Raw genomic sequence first — 17,059 nt, 5'->3', positions numbered from 1 at the left:
CCGGCCCTGCGCCGCTGTGGCCATGCTTCTGGGGGCTGGGCCGTGGTCACTCGCTCCCGCTGCTCTGCGTTTGGGCCTTTCCCATTTCTCATGACCCCTTTGTACTTCCCACAGTCTGCGCACTGACTTTTTTTTTTAAAAAAAACCATTTTATTTTGGCTTCACTGCTACTGTTCAAGCGTGCAGCATTTTAAAATAGTCTTTCTTCTGGCCTGTTTTTTTCTCACAGCATCTGCTTTGTCCCTAAGCATTTTCCCCTGGGCCTGTAACCAGCTCTGACGTTCCTCAGCCTTCACACGTGTGAAGGCCACGGCCGCCTGAGCACTGCTGCAGAGGCAGGCTCACCTGGGCCTCAGCAGAGGACCCGCTGCCTAGCTCGAGGGGAGGTGAGGCACAGAAAATGCCATGTTTCCCCGTTTGTTAACCCCCTAAAATACTGTGCGAAGCCTGCGGAGCTGGTGGCTTGCACTAGCAGCACTGTGGGAACGTGACCTCCTGTCACAGGGGGAGATAACACTGTCACCCTGCCACTTGACCTGCCGGGGAGCAAAGTGCACAGAAAACCCCTCTCTGTCCCCGCCCAGGCTGCAAAGACTGCAGCTTGAGTCTGAACACCACCGAAAGAGCAACATTTAGGAGGAAGAAACAGTGCAGATCACCCCTGCTGTTAACTACTCACCACTGTGTAAACCAAGAGAGAACAGACCCTTTGGATTTCCTGTCACCGGGCAGCAAAACCAGCAGCTCCTTGTCTGTCTGCTCCTGATAAAACCCAAGGCCCGGGAACCGCCTGGATGTACATTTCTGGGATTAAATGTCCAGACAAGGACATGTACCTGTGCGCTGTGTGTGCCTCTGTTTCCAAGCCAGGATGAGCCGACTGGCACTCAGCTCTGTCGGCCCCCGGCTGGGTCCGTGCCCCAGCTCCTGCTGCGCAGCCGTGGGGGCACACAGGGGCCATAGCTGCTTGCTAGTGTGTGTGAGCCCCGCTTGCACAGAAAGCGCAGCGCTATGTGCAATAGTTCAGGATCGCACCCCAGCTGCAGTTTGTCTGTCTATCTGTGGTGAATCACCGGTGGATATTTTGGGTAGCTTCCTCCAGTCTGCAGCAAAGGCTGACGCTTGCTGCCCGTGCAGTAACTGGGTGAAAAAGATTAGAGGAACAGGCTGTGTCAAGGAAAAGCCTGAGCGCTCCCTACATCTCACATCATTCTCATTTTCTGACTTGGACAACAGGCTAAGGGCTTCAGTGAATCAGAGAGAATTGCTCTGAGGGGAGGGAGGGAATGTGGCCTCCAAGAAATCAAAAATCATGGCATTCAATACTCTCAGCACTATGGTCCCAGAGGGCTAACTATAAGGTCACTCACCTCTCCCAATCCTACAGAATTCCTATGGCCTCCCTTCCACTTTCTCTAAGAAGCTAAACTCCAATACCACCTAAAAGAGAGTTGAGGTCCAAATTTAAAAGTTGTGTGGACAGCAGTACTGCTGTGGTTGTGACCAAAAAAAAAAAAAAAAAAGAAATTGTTTTCTTATTCTACCTGCTGCTGCTCTTGCCAGCTTGGCCCTTTGGATGGCAGCAAGTTGGGACATGGGTCTGGACAGAGGTTTTAGCATTCCTTCGTCTTTCCTTGCTGAGAGGAGGCAGCTGCTGGAGGCAGAAAATTATCCCTGTCCTCCTAGGGTCCTGGAGTAGGCAAAGTCTAAGCAGCGGATAAAATAGAACGAATTCCTCCCTGACGCAAATCTGCAACTTACTGGCATCAAACCACTTAGCCAAAAACACTCAGTGATGTCTCGGGAGACCACAGTCATTTTAAGACTAGGTGGCTACAGATTAGCCAGTGCTTGAGTAGCCTTGCTTGCTTTCTCTTGGCTTTCATCCAGCTTTTTGAAGGCTTGCCAGAGGAGGGAGGTTCTGCAAAGTGGCAATTGAGAGACTGGACTTACTGCAACTCTGTTAGGGTGGTGTGGGAACTGCTTTGTACTCCAAGACAGAAGAGTTTGTGTGCACCATTGCATGACTTACTCTTTTTTGTGCAAAGTACGAACTCAAATGTTACAGTGAATCACCTCATTGAAGAGGAACTTCAGAGTCCCAATCCTTTCTAGTCTGGAGGCTTGGACGTGAAGACACATTGCAAACTCATTCAGCATCACATTGATAATGACATAGTTTGTTGCTAACAAGAAATCTTACCAGGTCTAGTTCTCTCTTGGTGAGCCATTAGAAGGCAGAACAACAGTTAACTTGACCAAAGGAAAGCTCAGGATGCACAAGAAATACACATGTGCAGCATATTCACAGCTCATGTGAACACCAGACTCACACCAATACACAACATGGCAGCTTCATGCACAAATAACTAGGCTGGGCTTGGAGAGAGAACTCGTGATCACGGGGAAGAGAATAAAGGAGTGTGTTAGAAAGAGTGTCACAGAAGCTGGGAGGGTGGTCTGTATTTTTGGTCTTACCATAGAGGAAGAGCATTGGGTATGTTCAGCTGGCTTTAAAGAAAGGCAGACAGAAATAAGCTGTAATAAGTCTCCAATCAAGAGCCCTAGTAAACGAGGTCTTGGCTAACACAGGAGCAACAAAATGGCAGAAGAGGGCAAAAGGGAGTTTGAAAGAAATGCACAAGAGGCTGGGCTTATTCCCTAGGATGCCCAGGATCAAAGCTGGCCGTGGCAGAAGTAGGTACAACTCCCATTGAATTTGATGTAAGCTGTATCCACTACCACCACATGTGAATTGCACCCAGTATCTCCTGAGTGCTAGGCATCCTGGCATCTAGGCAGTGGAGGTACTGATATTGTTAAAATGTTTCTTGTATCACTACTATCAAGTTCAATACAGGGGCAGATTTAGCTCCCCAGCTCAGATCCAGGCCATGTCTGCACAGGGACCAGCCAGCTTCTAGTGCATCAGTCTGATTTGTAAACCTGTAATATCCCAGTGCTAAAGCAACACCTTCTATTTATATATTCCCATTCCCTTACACATAGTTCTGGGTGATAACGTTGTTACTAAGACAATGGGTTGGGACAGTCTAATCAGCTCTTGGCAACCCTACAACACCCACTGCTAGCTGTGGAAAATGGGTTGGTAAAGCTGGTTAGTTTGCTGTACCTTCACCCACCTCACAGCAAAGCTCCAGGGACCCAATGGATGTGTCCTTGGAGGCCAAGCTGAGCTGAGCTGAGCCCTGGTCGTGCCTGGAAGAGTCTAGTTGCTGCAGACACTCTGCCTGACATTCCTGGATTAAATTCTGGGGCCATTTCCAATACTGAGAGCAATGCTAAAAAACACCCAAGGCTGCAAATACCCTTAAGTGTAAGAAGCAGAATTGAAAATTAAATAAAACCAGCTTTATCAGGAGTCCTTCAGTTCAATAGTGACATAATCCTTCAGGCCTAACCTCTACCATATGTCCCATATGCCAAACCTGTCTGTCATTACTTCCTGTGACTACATGAGCAAAGCTGAAACTGATGCATTTCTTCTGCCAATTCACCTCTAGTGCCATGGAGGACTCCTGCAGTGTGCTCCTGCTCTCCAAGGTCACTGCAGTAACGAAACTGGTGTTGTATTACCTAAATAAAAACTGTAGTTTGGATGCACAGCCTATTTGGTGATACAGGCAAATAAGAACAATTAAAACCCCAAGGTACACCTAATCATATAATAGTCTTTTGGGTTAACTCATTGGTTTGGTAGTGTCAGCTTTCATTGCTTTTATCCTCCTCTTTCACATGTTTGCTCTTGTGTTTTCTTTTCAGATCACATACAGGCAAAAGCTGGCTTGAATACCAAATAAAAGAGCAGTGCCCATAGAGACATTTCTTGCAGACCAGGCAGAGATTTTGATTTTGGGTTGCTGGGCAAACATCTCCTTTCCAGCGAAGAGTTTCTCTGTCCCATCCCCCTTCCTCTTTCTAGTTTTGCAAATCACCTTTTCTAACAATAGAAGGACCCTAATTCTGCTAGTTGCTGCATTCCTAGTAGAAGGTACAAAGCCCCTTCAAACTAACTGAAGGAAGCCCAAAAATTTTCAGCACCTTTCAGGATTCTCCGTCCTTCCTGGCTGACAATGTTGGTGCGTCTGTGACTGACTGGCTGAAGAAGCCTTGTAAGTTACTGTGGAATATTATACCTTAATTGTCATTTTGATATTGTTAGTATTTCATCAGAAAGTGCAGATAATAGTAATGTAACAGAGTAAAAAAATCTGTATAAAAGGATATGACTATATAAGGCATATCCATATATTACTATATAAGGCCATATTGATATGGGATGCTCAACTCGGAGGAGTTGGCATCACATTGGAAAACTAGAAACCAAAGGTGCTGAGTATCTTTGGCACTGCTAAGAAAGTGAAGTAGAAGTTGACTTACTCCTCTCTTATTCCCTGAGCTAACTGGCCCGTGTTTTAAGAAGGGGTCAAATATGTAGCAAATTATATCGCTACCTACAGTAAAGACTCAAAAGCATCACAGGAAAGTTTCTGTTAACACTGGCAGGTGGTATTTGTACAAACTGTAGCACTGTGGGCTGAGTTCTTGATATGCTTGTGCATACAGTATTTTGTGTGTGAGTATATGAGGGGGAAATCAACCTGCAGCTGCACGTTGCTGAATACATTTTCTAATATCCACAAATATTTCAGAGAGGAGCCGAATCCTACTATTTTCCACCTGTGCCAAAAAGTCACCATATGGACCTGAGCACAGACATCTGAGATCCCATTATTGGGACTTTCAAGTGTGGCCATTTCTAACGATAAAGCTGAGAGAGCTATTGCTAGATTTTCTGAGAATCTTCAACCTTGCAAGTGATGTGGGTATTCCAATTTTAGGCCAAGGACAGGCACCCGGCACCTGAGAATGTAGTAGTCACATCAGTTCACAGGGATGGAGGCATGGTGATAGGTACTTGGAATTAAAGCCAGTGCCAAATGCCCATCTGAAGTGGACAGGATTTCATTTCTACAAATTTCGGAACAACGTACAAAAGCAAATCCTCATCTGTTTAATGTCTTTGAAGGAGCTTTTGGAGAAGCTACACCACTTAACAGAAGGCAGCTTTGGCTGTACTTTGTTTTACTTGCAGTCATCTCTTCCCCTGCATGTGGAACTTCAAGTTCCTGCAAGAACCTGCAAAGGAACTTCAAGTATTCTACCCTGCTCTTGTCATTTGGGGCACAAGTAACATGCACATAACTGAATGAGAAAGGGCAACAAAAATAACAGTGAGATCAGTCAAGACATGATGCTCTGCGCAGTTTCCATCATAGAGAAAAGGGATGTGAAGTATAAATCGCAAACAAGTCCAGGGGTATATTAAGAGTGATGTAGAAGGGAAACTGCAGGCTAAGAGTGGAAAGAGAAGTATCTGAGGCAGGCTGTGTCTGTGTAAAGACACTCAATGGGGATGAGTGCAATGAAACTGCTTGGGCCATTTCTTTTTTTTTTTTTTCTCTTGAAGTCACCATATTAAAAAAGCTAACAGAGATGCTAAGGAGCAGAAGAGGTCAAGAAACAGAAAAGCAGGTTCTAGAAGCCAAAGTAAAGATTCAGTAGGATAAAGGCTGAGGGATCCCTGAAGCATGTCTGAAAAGCTCCTCAGAATATTGTTGCCTGCATATATCTCATTTTAACTATGTTCAATGTGTACCAGAACACCAACATTTTAAACAGACACATTGCTCAAGCTGCTGCTGAACTGTGTGCATCCTTAAAGCCCTTACAGGCACAAAAGTGAAAGGCACAGATTATGCCCATCATGAATTCAGGATCGCAGGTAAGGAGGTCTCTGGGAAAGAAGACATGTTTACTCAATGGAGAGATACTTAAAATCTCAGAGACCACAGCACTGAATAAGGTAACTGATAGTACTGTGTTCCTGTTAATTGTGCTCTACCTGGGTAGGTGGGAGTGAGGCTTACTGGCAGCTATTTGCAAAGAACATACCACCTCCAGATGGGTACAGGGAGCATCAATGTTTCCTGAACCTCCATACTGACTCACTTAACAAACTTGGTGTCTGATCTTGCCGTCAAGTCAAGGAAATAGTTTTTAACAGGTTGTGTTTATGGGTTTCCAAATCCTGATTATAGCATGAATGCTTTGGAAACTAGGAGAACATAAAATTTGCACTCCAGGAGAATGAGTTTCAATGTTTCAAGGGCAATACATAACAGTAAATATCATACGATGTTTATGCTGTAATGTAATCCATTCTGAAATTCTGAGAAGGGATGACTTGGCTTTTCAGAGCTGAAAAGACTAAAGACTTTGTACCATCATGGTAGTATCAAAGCCCCTTGAAATCTTCCACGGCTTAGAATATCTTCTGGATAGATAAAGATTTGGAAGAAAACAATAAGGTGTGTTAATAAATAGATTCAAATGAAAGTTTCAGTAGAAAAATCCTGAGAAGAGATATCAATCCCATGTGGAACACTGGAGATGGAGGACCATGTTGAGAGGTTTGAGTTCCCTCGGGTTTTTGGCTGGTTTGCTGACAACTATAATGGCTATCCAGAGAAGCAGCACCCAGAAATGCCTGAAGGGGAGCTCTATTAGGTTTGTACAGCATATATTTAATCAATATATCCAAGGAGGCTCCTTGACTGCTGGGTAAGTATGTTTCAGTAGTTGTAGAAGCCTGACTGCCACTGAGATGACGGTACAGGCAGGCAGCATTCCCATTATCAGCATAGCTGATCATAGTAAATTTTTTACACCACAGGACACACTGAAGATGATGAGTTCAGCTCCTTCAGAGGATCCAGTCTTTGCTAGGAAGTCCAAACTAATTTTTTCCCAACATTTGAGGAGTAAAACTTCCTTGCTGATAGTTTTTTTACTTTCTCACAAGATTTATTCCATTCATAGGGATGAATCTCTTTTTGCAAGACAGAATCCAACCTTTATGTTGTGGAGAACTTTGGCCTGGCTTGATCTGGGGAGCATTTAAGCAGCCGAATGCACAGTGTTATTGTTGCCTTGTTAGTCAGAGTTGTCTCAGTCAATGCAGTGGTACGATGGCAGCCTTTTAGTTTTGCCTAGTAGCCCTAGGTCTGAAGAGATGAGAGGATATCTGTGTTTGAGACTTTGGCACCATGATATGACAGAGTATCTTCATATTTCTCAAGCAAAAAAAAAGGTCAGATGCTTATGTTGCCTTTTGTGACAATCTATAATGGCATTTCTCCACTGAGGAAAATATGGCTTGTGGATGAAGCTCTTGCAGTAGTTGGTTGTTGGTGATGGATGTCTGCTAAGATGTTTCCTTGATTGCTGTTGACATTTGGAGAATGAAAAGTTACCCATGAAGATGTCATGTCTGTTGGAAACTTGTCCATTGGTCTGTTAGCCTTCTCCCACGAGGAAGATGGTGATAGATGTTCACTTCTTGCTTTTTTCTACTCATTGCAGGAAGGGTGCCTCTGAGAATCTGCACTGTAGAGTTCACCTGAGGAGCCTGCAGTGCTGTGCAGCTCCTTTGCAGTTCTAGGATATTGGTCTTTTCTAGCTCAAGTTCTTTGTATCAAGAGGTCCTCCAAGAGTCCTGCCTACTTTAGCCATACTGCATCTGTGACCTTCTTGGACACAAAATGAAGAGCAGAAAGAGACATTCTGGGGAAATGAACTCATTGTACAAACATAGATAAGATTTTGAGGAGAATTAAAAGCAGTTTCATTAAGAGATACCTGATGAGCAGCAGTGATTTGATTTTGTTGCTACAGGGAGTGAGAAAGAACTGAAGGGCTGTTTCAGCTGCTTGGCCACTTTCATCTTGACTGGATGTAAAGGGCACAAATAGGGCAACTGCAAGCCAACAGCACTACTGTTCTGGAGATTTTTCTTTCGCACGTATGGGTCACACATAAGCTGAAGCTGAGATGGGATCTGCAAGGACATGAGCTTCAAGAAAAACAAGAATTTACCAGGGTATAGGAAAAGAAGACTTTTAGAATTTATCAGTGCCATGGAGACATGATAAAAGAAAAGCCACTAGACTTTTTCTGGTGTTTGTAGTGTCAAAAGTCTGAAGTGACCTCAGGAAGCAGAGTAACACAAGTCTTTGCAGAGAGCTGGAAAAAGTCAGGGTTTCAAATCAACCTGGCTGCTGGCAGGTAATAGCCTGCCATTACACTGGGGAGTTACCACAACCCCCTCCAGAGTCATCCGTCTGCCACTGCTCTGTGTGGTTTTAATCACCAGAACTTTAGAGATAATCCACCTGCCACCAAAGTCTGTGAAGTTATTATAAGACCAGGCAGAAATGTATCTGGTATTCCTCTGACAGGGAATACTACTGGATTGCAGATGGCATAATTCTCAATTCCCACAACCTTACGTTTTGTGGAAATCAAATTATTAGCAGGAAAAAAAATAAAAAATAAGCCAGGCAAGCTGCTCAGACTCTTCATTCTTCCATTAAGTGTGCAGTTCTTTGAGAATTTCGGGGAATATTTTGAATAAAACTAGCCAGAATTATTTTTTTTCTACAAAAATATTTTCCATTAGAAGAATGCTGATGCTGAAAGTGAAATGTTCTGTAGAAACATGTCAATTTTGAAAAAGGCATTTAAGGAATGTAAGATTCAAAACTCACATTTTCTCCTCACACATATCAATTTGAGTTTTCATTTCAATTAGAAAGTTATATAACTATGAAAAAATCAATCCTAGACTAAACTGTTTCTACTTAAGCAAATGTTTTGATTTTCCTCAATTATTTCTGTTGGAATGATCTTTTACTGAAAATTTTTCTATTTTTAATTTTTATTCTATTTTAAAACAGAAAAAAGTTACAATTACAAGGAGCTTTTGTGAAACAAAAAATCAAGCCTTCCTATAACCCTAAACTGGGTGAAGCACCAGAGGGTTTTTTGATAATTTTCATAAACTGAAGTTTGGTTTTAGTTCCTATCGGAAAAGGGCTCCATCTTACAGGAAAAGAGGGACTAAAGGTCTAGGATGCCGCCTTTACTGTGGCAAATGGTGAACACCTTGCTATTTCCCTGGAAAAAGCATGTAACATGCTAATCCTCAGACAGCTCTGCAGAAGAGACTGAAATCTCTTGCACCAGGGAATTAAAATTTTATTTGGTGCAATAAGGGGAATTAGGAAAAATGTGACACCTGCAATGAAATTTGCCATTACATTTCTGCCTGCACTAACTCATGTGGGTCAACAGACATAAAGAGCCAGCTCATACAAATGCAATATATATGCATTTATACTTCACATTGATTCCACATGATCTCAGATCCTGGGGGAAATATTAGCATATCCGTATGCAACAAAAGCCTATTTTGAATACAGTTAATAAGGTCAAGGTAACTTTTAAAGCAAATGAGTCCTGCGGCTGACAGGTTTTTTCCTTCATTTCCTATGTATTCTAAGATTTTGAAATTCTAGAGCTTGCTTTTCTAATTAGCTTCAAATATGCAAATCATACCAATTTGAATAGCTTATTAATTAATTTCATATATATATCCATGAAATTGTCAGACAGTAATCTTATGGTTCCAAGTGCTTAAGGTAAATATAAAGAAAGTCAATTGCTTTAATTTGGTTATGCAGATTACCCTAGATTGACAATTACTGGACAGTTAATGAGAGTCACTTTTTACACAGCTGAAAGCTCTATTTTTTTCCATGACGTTCAGAAACGCAGAACAATTGGTAAAGTATGTCTATGCAAATTATTCTTAATTTTCAGGATGTTTTAATAATCCTTCTCATTAGCTCTGGGTAAATGACGAGTTCAAGTCTTATGGTAATCAAGCCTGGGGGTAATAAACAAGCAGATATTAAACACTATCAGAGATGTAGTGCTCATCTTCAGGTACAAGTACTGGTCTGACTCAGAGAGGCAGGTGCAGCTTGCCTGTGTTTTATTATTTGTGTTTTGTAGGACAGGTAGCCAAAAAAAGCCCTAGAACATGTGGACAGGAAGGCTCTGAAGATAAACCGAGCCATGAAAATAAATGTTGAAAGGCTATTTGTGTGCAGGACCTTTTACTTTTGTTTTACAGGTGGAGTGACTTTAAGGATTTTCCAGTTTGAGTATCAGCTGAGGAGGGGTTTTGCTGATTGGAACACCTCTGCTAGAAGCCATGTGTAACAGAGTGGACTTTTTCATTCAGCTTGCCTTTTCACTTGACCAATTCTTGATCCACAGGGCAAGGGCTCCCAAAGGAGGTAATCAGGCTGTCCCAGCCCAGAGCAGACTGAGGGGGATGAGCCTGGGAACAGACCAGACCACTGAGCAAGACAGAGAGAGAGCAAGTGTGAAAATTTAGAGTTCCCAGGACTCCAGCTTTCCTCATCTCTATTACCATCCATGTCAGTGGTTTCCTCATTGCTGTTCCTAAGTAGTCCAATGTACCTCACTGCCTTTCCTATGGCAAAGGTAATATGGCTTTTAAACACCAAACCCAGCAGTATATTTATCACTGTGCTGAAAAGGGCAGTCTTTTTTTCCCTCCACCTCTTTAGGAAGATTTATGTTCTCTCTTACATTGGTCATTATTCTCTTTTCTTTTTTTTCATTGTTTGGAAGGGATGGAGGGAGGGAAACCTGTGGGGCTGGTTTTCCAAAAGGAGCACAGCCTGTATCTGGTTTTGACTCATTCTGAATGACACTTTCTTTCATATCCAGGTTCTCCCATCCCAAACACCCAAATAAATCCATCATCTTGACTTCTTATCTGTAGCAGTGTTGTGAAAGCACAGCTGCTCTGGAGGGCTGCAAGTAGAGAGATCGTCTCTGACACGGCTTGGCCTGCTAAGGTTCTTGTCTTGACTAAGACCATGCCACTGATTTTGATCTTGAAATGAAAAAGAAGAAAGGCACTGTTCAAAGCATTCATACCACTCTTGGTTACTTTAAAGACATGCTGTTGTGTGCTGTAAAAGGTATAGATTTTTCCATTTCTTATACCATCCCACAGCCTGTCTTGGAAAGGGTAATGGCAGCAGAGTTATTCTCTAAGATGAATTTCCTGAGCCATGGGTAGGCAGGAGCTTTCCTTGTCTCCAACACCTTGCAATACTCCATTAGTACTGAGAGGGTGAGTAATATGTACCGGCTTCATCTTCTCTGGGGGCTGATGATTTGAGGAATTAAGCGAACTCCCAGAAGCACGTCCTCCTGTCATGGCTGTGCTTGTCTTCAGTGCACTGAGCGTTTGAGCACTGCTACACGTATTTGTTAATTACTTATTAATTATCTGATAGGATTCCATGGTGTGGGAAAAGGATAAGGAAGAAGGAAAAATAAAGAACAGATTGAAACTTGGTGCCCTCTGTGTATTGGTGTTACTGGGGTTTCTCTGGGCAGCCTCACCTGCCTAGGGCAGAAAGGAGGCTGGAGACCTTTGGACTTTGTAGGGCTCCATCTGTGAAGAGGTTTGCTGGGAGCTCAGTACGAAGGGTTTACTGTGATGTGGTTGACAGGAGTGTGTGAATCCAGAAGGAAGCTTCAGTAACATCTTTGCCACTCCTGTATAACTTATGGGGAATTACAGTGGTGGTGTTAAGGTCAGAAGCAGGCCTATGGTCTGCAGCAAAATACCCATTCCTCAGCATGATAACTCTTCTGGGGGCTAATGGAGCCAGATGGAGACTAGATGATGAGCAGGTTTTTCCAGGGAGGAAGGCAGGCAGTCTACCAGCTCAAAGACTCTGCATGCAGTGTTGCCAGGATCCTTCCTTTGGCAAGCCCAAAGGCTCTGGGACAGGGTGAAGATGAATGAGCCATCTTATGCTTTGATGAAGGTGCTGAAAGAAACTGCACATGCCATTGAAAACAGGAGAAAACCCCATCCACCTTCATTCAAATGCAACAGGACTGTGGATTGCAAGAAACAGTAGATACAGGTGAACTAGCAGCCCCTGTTACTTTTGGGTAATGAATCTCTGCTCAAGGGAGGATAGACAGAAATACCAGCAGCCCAAAGAGAGAGTTTGTTATGGACCATTTTCATTTGAGATTTGTAGCAGTTAGTATTTAATTCCCAGGCTGTGTCTTTTCATTGCCTTCTAAATTAGAAAGTTGTTTAATGTTGACACAGAATGTTTCCTAGAAGAAAACAGCCTACAGAGTCATACTGGATTTCTGTATGTTAATATGGGATACAATAAAGCCTGAGTGCCATTCTGGGATTGGAAATGCCAATCACAGGCATTATCAGAGCATGTTAGAGGTGGTCATATGGAGACTGCAGCTAGCTGTTACAAAGCTATTGAGCAACAGATTTTTGTTCTACACCTCTTTCCAAGACTAAATTATTATTGATTTGATGAATTCTTTGGTTAAAAAAAGTCGTACGGATAGTAGATGATATGTAATGCTCACTGTGTGTGATATACTATATTCAAGTCTGGGCAAACAGTTGAGCCTCAAAATCCCTAGCTCTAAGTATCAATTTGGTTTAGTGCCTTTCTATTAACAAGTGTTTCTTTACTGCTGAGGCATCTTTGCCTTCATGTCTGTTCAGCTTAGGAAAAGATGTCACTTGATCTGGTTTTGGGTGAAGCAGATTTTCTCCCAGTCACTCAGACAAGGCTCAGCAGACGGCACTGCTGACTGGTATCTCCGAGTTTAAAAGTGGATTTTGAGAGAATGACTGGGATGTGACCAGCAGGGATGTTCCATTACTCTGCAACATTGTCAATTTTACTAGAGATTAGAGCCAGAGCCGCATTTTTGGCTATCAGTCAGCTGACCATAAGCAGCAATTCAGTCTCTACAGCTAGGTCATCTGGATGCAGCTGGGAATGGGTCCCATTTAGCAGATGTCTAGGAAGATATATGAAGCAGAAGTAATTTTGTTGGCATGTTGTGCCAGACAGTCTCCACAAAGAACAGACCAGTGAGGGAAGGTAAGAGCACAGCCATTTTAAAAACAGTTGTCTAGTGAGAAATAAAAAAAACCCAAACCCTTATGTTCGCCTGGCTGGTACATATGAGGGTAGAGGGAGCGGGGCAGGAGCTAAATCAGGGTGCAATATTGACTATATTAGAAAGGGTAAAATTAGTTTATATGTGTTTACCTTTGATTAAAAATCTGGCTGGGAGGCCACATTCTCTTGCCTACCAGCCAAAACCCCACAATCAGGTCTTTATTTAATGGGAACCTCAAAAATTCCTGTTAGTCTGTGCATTTGAGTTTGCAAATGGTACCCATCACCATGCTGAACTGCTGCCGAGTGCCTGGCACAAAAACCTTCACAACGGGGAACAGCCTTTCCCCTGGACTGGTGGTATCTTGGCTGAAGACAGGAAAAAAATCACTGATGCAGTAGGTAGAGGGGAACTAATTACTGCCTTGCTGAAAACTACTCCTAGTGCTCCTGGGAATGGGAAACATGGTCTCTGCTACCCAAGATTTCAGCAAAATTTGGAGAAAGCGAGTGCGGATAAGAAGATGGAGGAGAAGAGAAAGTTAAAGAGGAAAACAAGTAAAATACTTGTGTGTGTTTTCCCTTCTTCCATCACCTTCATTGCTTTCATTGCAACTGGCAGTGCAATCTGGAACCAGTTAGCAGATTTCTAAATATGCATAACAGTAAGAGGGTGCACACAATGAGGTCTTGGAAGACCGATGTTAAAAGCTCTTGTAATTTGGATGAAGAACAGAAGCTTTTACAGCAAAACTGAATGAGTGAAATACAGGGGATTGTGCACCCTTTATTACTGCAATCTGCGTGTGGAGAACAGCGACGCTGGAAAAGTCCTTGGGCATTCTAAACAAAGTAGGTCTTAGAAAAAGGAGAATTAAATGCCAGAGGACATCTTTCCCCGCTTCAAGGAATTGCCTTAGATGACAGAACTAACTGGATTAGAACTCACCTGAGCACCTTTTTGACCATCTAACTTACGGTGCTTGGGGAGCTATCGTTAATTAATATTAATATATTAAGAGACGATCTAAGGAATCAGAGATTTTCTGTGGACTTATATAAATGTACAATCTCTACCAGAGTTCAGGGAAAGTTAAAAGAAACTTTTGCTAGGCAAAAGGCATGATTTATCCTGGCTAGCAAGCCAATGAAATATATAACCAGCTTTGGGTGGTTCTAATGTTTTTTATTATTTTTTATTTTGAGCGTTTTAACTAGCTTTGTGGAAAAACATATTGGCTTTAGAAGGAAAGTTAAATATAACTGTGTTATATCACAAATGTTGATGCCAGAATATTGTAGCATTTTTTTAAAGTGATGTGATAGAAAAATGACAAGAAAAGTTAAATACTGGTCAGAAAACCTGGACCTAGCTTTTTAAAGAGCTCTTTGTACTGAAATGTACTTGCTGCACACTTCTTTTACCATCGAACCAACACAGGACAAGGCCTGTGGTACTTTGTATTCCTACTATTAGCTATTATTGTTACTGTAACAATAATTTATGGTCAAATAAGAAATCAGGACTCCTTTCCTAAAAGCCTTAAAACCCAATGAGGTTCTGGGTATGTGAAAGCCTGCAGTAATTAGAAGCACAATCCATTCCTCGGTGCAGTCAATGAGATGCTGTGCCCCACCATTTTAAAGAGAGCTCTAAACATTTTCACTCAGAAGGACTCCAGACAGGTTTGTGCATCAAGTCTTACAGCTATAGGGCTAGCTAACTTTCTTTTTACTGCTTTTACAATTACCTTTTAAGAATTTGTTCTCCTGGATTCTTTATCTTCAGTTTCTCATATTTTAATTAACTAGCATGTGTGTGGTTATATTTATCCAGTACGGCAAATTTATTTTTATGCTGCTCTTAAATCTCCCCTGCATTAAAATATGTTCTGATTATTCCATGCACCTGGAAGAATGTCAGAAGCCAAGTATAACAAGTAGTTTTGTGGAAATCACAATATTGAGGTATTTCCTCAAAAATGGGTACTATGGAGAGTCTTTCAAAGTGATTTTCCCCATGGAAACTACATTTTTTCTTCTTATGGTGCTAAAATTGCTAGTCATCAGTAACAGCTCAACTCAGGTAAACTGAGGAAAAAGTCATTTGCATTTACTATCCCCTTTTTCTGCAAAAAATACATACATTTTTTTTCTGTTTGTCCATATTTCATATAGACTTCCTTACAGAAAAAGTTGTGCAGTTACCAAAATCACCTCTTTCAATGGGCAAATCATATTACGAACTCTGGAAATGCACTCAGAATACCAACATTTTTAAGCCAAAAGAGAAAAAAAAGAGGCCCCATCTTCAGAAGAAAAATATACATAAATAAAAACAAAATAACCCTGTTCAAACATGGTTGTGATCAGATAGTCTTACCATACTTCTTTCTCACCAACACAGGGTGAAAAACATGCTCTCGGATTGTTCATTAAGCATGGGAGGTGATCAAATTCAAATCGATCTAAGCCTAATTTGGGAAAGAGTTGAAGGCAGCTCTCCTGGTGGTCACCAAAGGCAAAATAAAGTACTTGTTTACTAGCATTTGCCACTGCTACAGCTCACAACCATGCTTCAACGTGGCTTCCTACATACAGAAGCTGGGGCCACCGTGGTGTGTTACCTGAATTATTCTAGCGATAAAAACACCACCAGATATTAAAAAAGGCAAACTAAATCCACCCCCGCATCAATTTTATCAGTAGTTTTTCCAAAAAGAAAACAAGTCATATATACATACATATACACGCACACAGGGATAGCTCAGGACTACATACAACTTCTAGGATGGCAGCAGTAAGGGTATGACAACACAAGATGTCAAAAGAAGCCACTGTGCTTCTCCAGCCCTTTGCTACGGAATTTGGAGGCCTCTGCTACCCAGATGGCATTTGAGAAAGAAAGATAGAGAGAAGGAGAGAGGGAGGGAGATGTTTTCTGCCCCTTCCGGAAAGTCTGGGTAAATGAACTTGCAAGTTCTAGGAAATGCAAAGATTTGTGTCCAGTGGCAGCTGATGGCCAAAATCTGAGCAGCAAAGGGCATGGAAGCGGAGAGAACCAGACAGGCAGAGACAGAAAGACAGACAGACAGACGCAGCGACAGAGATGAATGCCAGTCCCAACTGAGGTGCAGGCTAGATGTATGTCGTCCTTCCACCGATCCTTGCTCCCATTGTGGGGGGGTGTGTGTATAGGACTGTGTCGCAGGGGCTGACCGCTCCAGTCCTTGCGCAGGCAAAACGCCCTGGGGCAGGTCTGCCTGAATAAGGACTGCAGGATTTAAGCCACTGGTTCTCTGCCTTCAGACACATTGATTGAGGGTGAAAATGAACTTGTGAGGTTTAGTGTGGCTGGAGACAAGGGAGAAAAGGAAGAAAGGCAGGGGGTGGGTTAAAAGGGAGAAGTACAGGAGAAGGTGAGAGGGAGACTTGGGCATAAGCTGTCAGATATTCCAAAAAATGGGAGCAGGAGCCCATGACAAATCATATGAAGCCTCTTGACACCAAAAGCAAGATGACTATAAGGAAAGGCCCCATGTGCCTGGTTTAAGCCTGAGCTGCTTTACTTCAGAAATAAAAAAGACTAAAGGAGAAATCACTGCACAGGTCTCCAAGCATTCTTGGGAGCTGAATGCTTTGGTATCTCTCTGGCCTTACTGCACCCGTACTCAGGAATCAACCAAGCTGCAACCCTCTGCTGACTTCCTACCAGAGTTTGGAAAACTTTTCAGAAGTGCAAGATATAAAGTACTTGGCTCTCCTGAATACCTGATAGACAAACGCCAAACCACTACTCAGCAGGCCTGGGCACAACAGACCTGACCAACATTTTCTAGGGGAAGGAGTACGGCAAGAGGGGTTTTGGGTTTCTCTAACCTTCTTCATAGGGGTGCTACTTCCTGAAGCACCCAGGTCCTATGTCTTCCAGATGCCACCATGGATCAGATCACACACAACATTGTACATTCCTGTTTTCTCCTCCTGTCACCTCTCCCATTAAGAAGGCCACCATTTCCATCAACCTTCAGACCAGTCACAATGCTCACTTTTAGGAAAATGTGTACTGCTACAACAGGAGGGCAACTTACGCAGGGAAATATTCCATGATTTCACAAAAGCCCGCA

General features: G+C 42.6%; 1 protein-coding gene across 50 annotated transcripts in view; it reads right to left on the bottom strand.

Annotated features, from left to right (window-relative positions):
- Window positions 1–17,059, bottom strand: part of CACNA1C (calcium voltage-gated channel subunit alpha1 C) — a 495,328-nt gene that overhangs the window by 35,798 nt on the left and 442,471 nt on the right. For 36 of the 50 annotated variants that reach the window (XM_075504541.1, XM_075504596.1, XM_075504624.1 and 33 more), the window contains one exon: window positions 2,479–2,511. The exons of the other annotated variants lie outside the window; for them this stretch is intronic. In XM_075504541.1, the coding sequence (XP_075360656.1) occupies window positions 2,479–2,511 (33 nt within the window). The remainder of the gene's footprint in view (window positions 1–2,478; window positions 2,512–17,059) is intronic. 50 annotated transcript variants of the gene reach the window in all.

The sequence above is a fragment of the Mycteria americana genome, chromosome 1 (genome assembly GCF_035582795.1).
Source record: "Mycteria americana isolate JAX WOST 10 ecotype Jacksonville Zoo and Gardens chromosome 1, USCA_MyAme_1.0, whole genome shotgun sequence".
NCBI lineage: Eukaryota > Metazoa > Chordata > Aves > Ciconiiformes > Ciconiidae > Mycteria > Mycteria americana.
The sequence above is the reverse complement of the archived record's forward strand: the minus strand, read 5'-3'. Positions and strand labels throughout refer to the sequence as shown.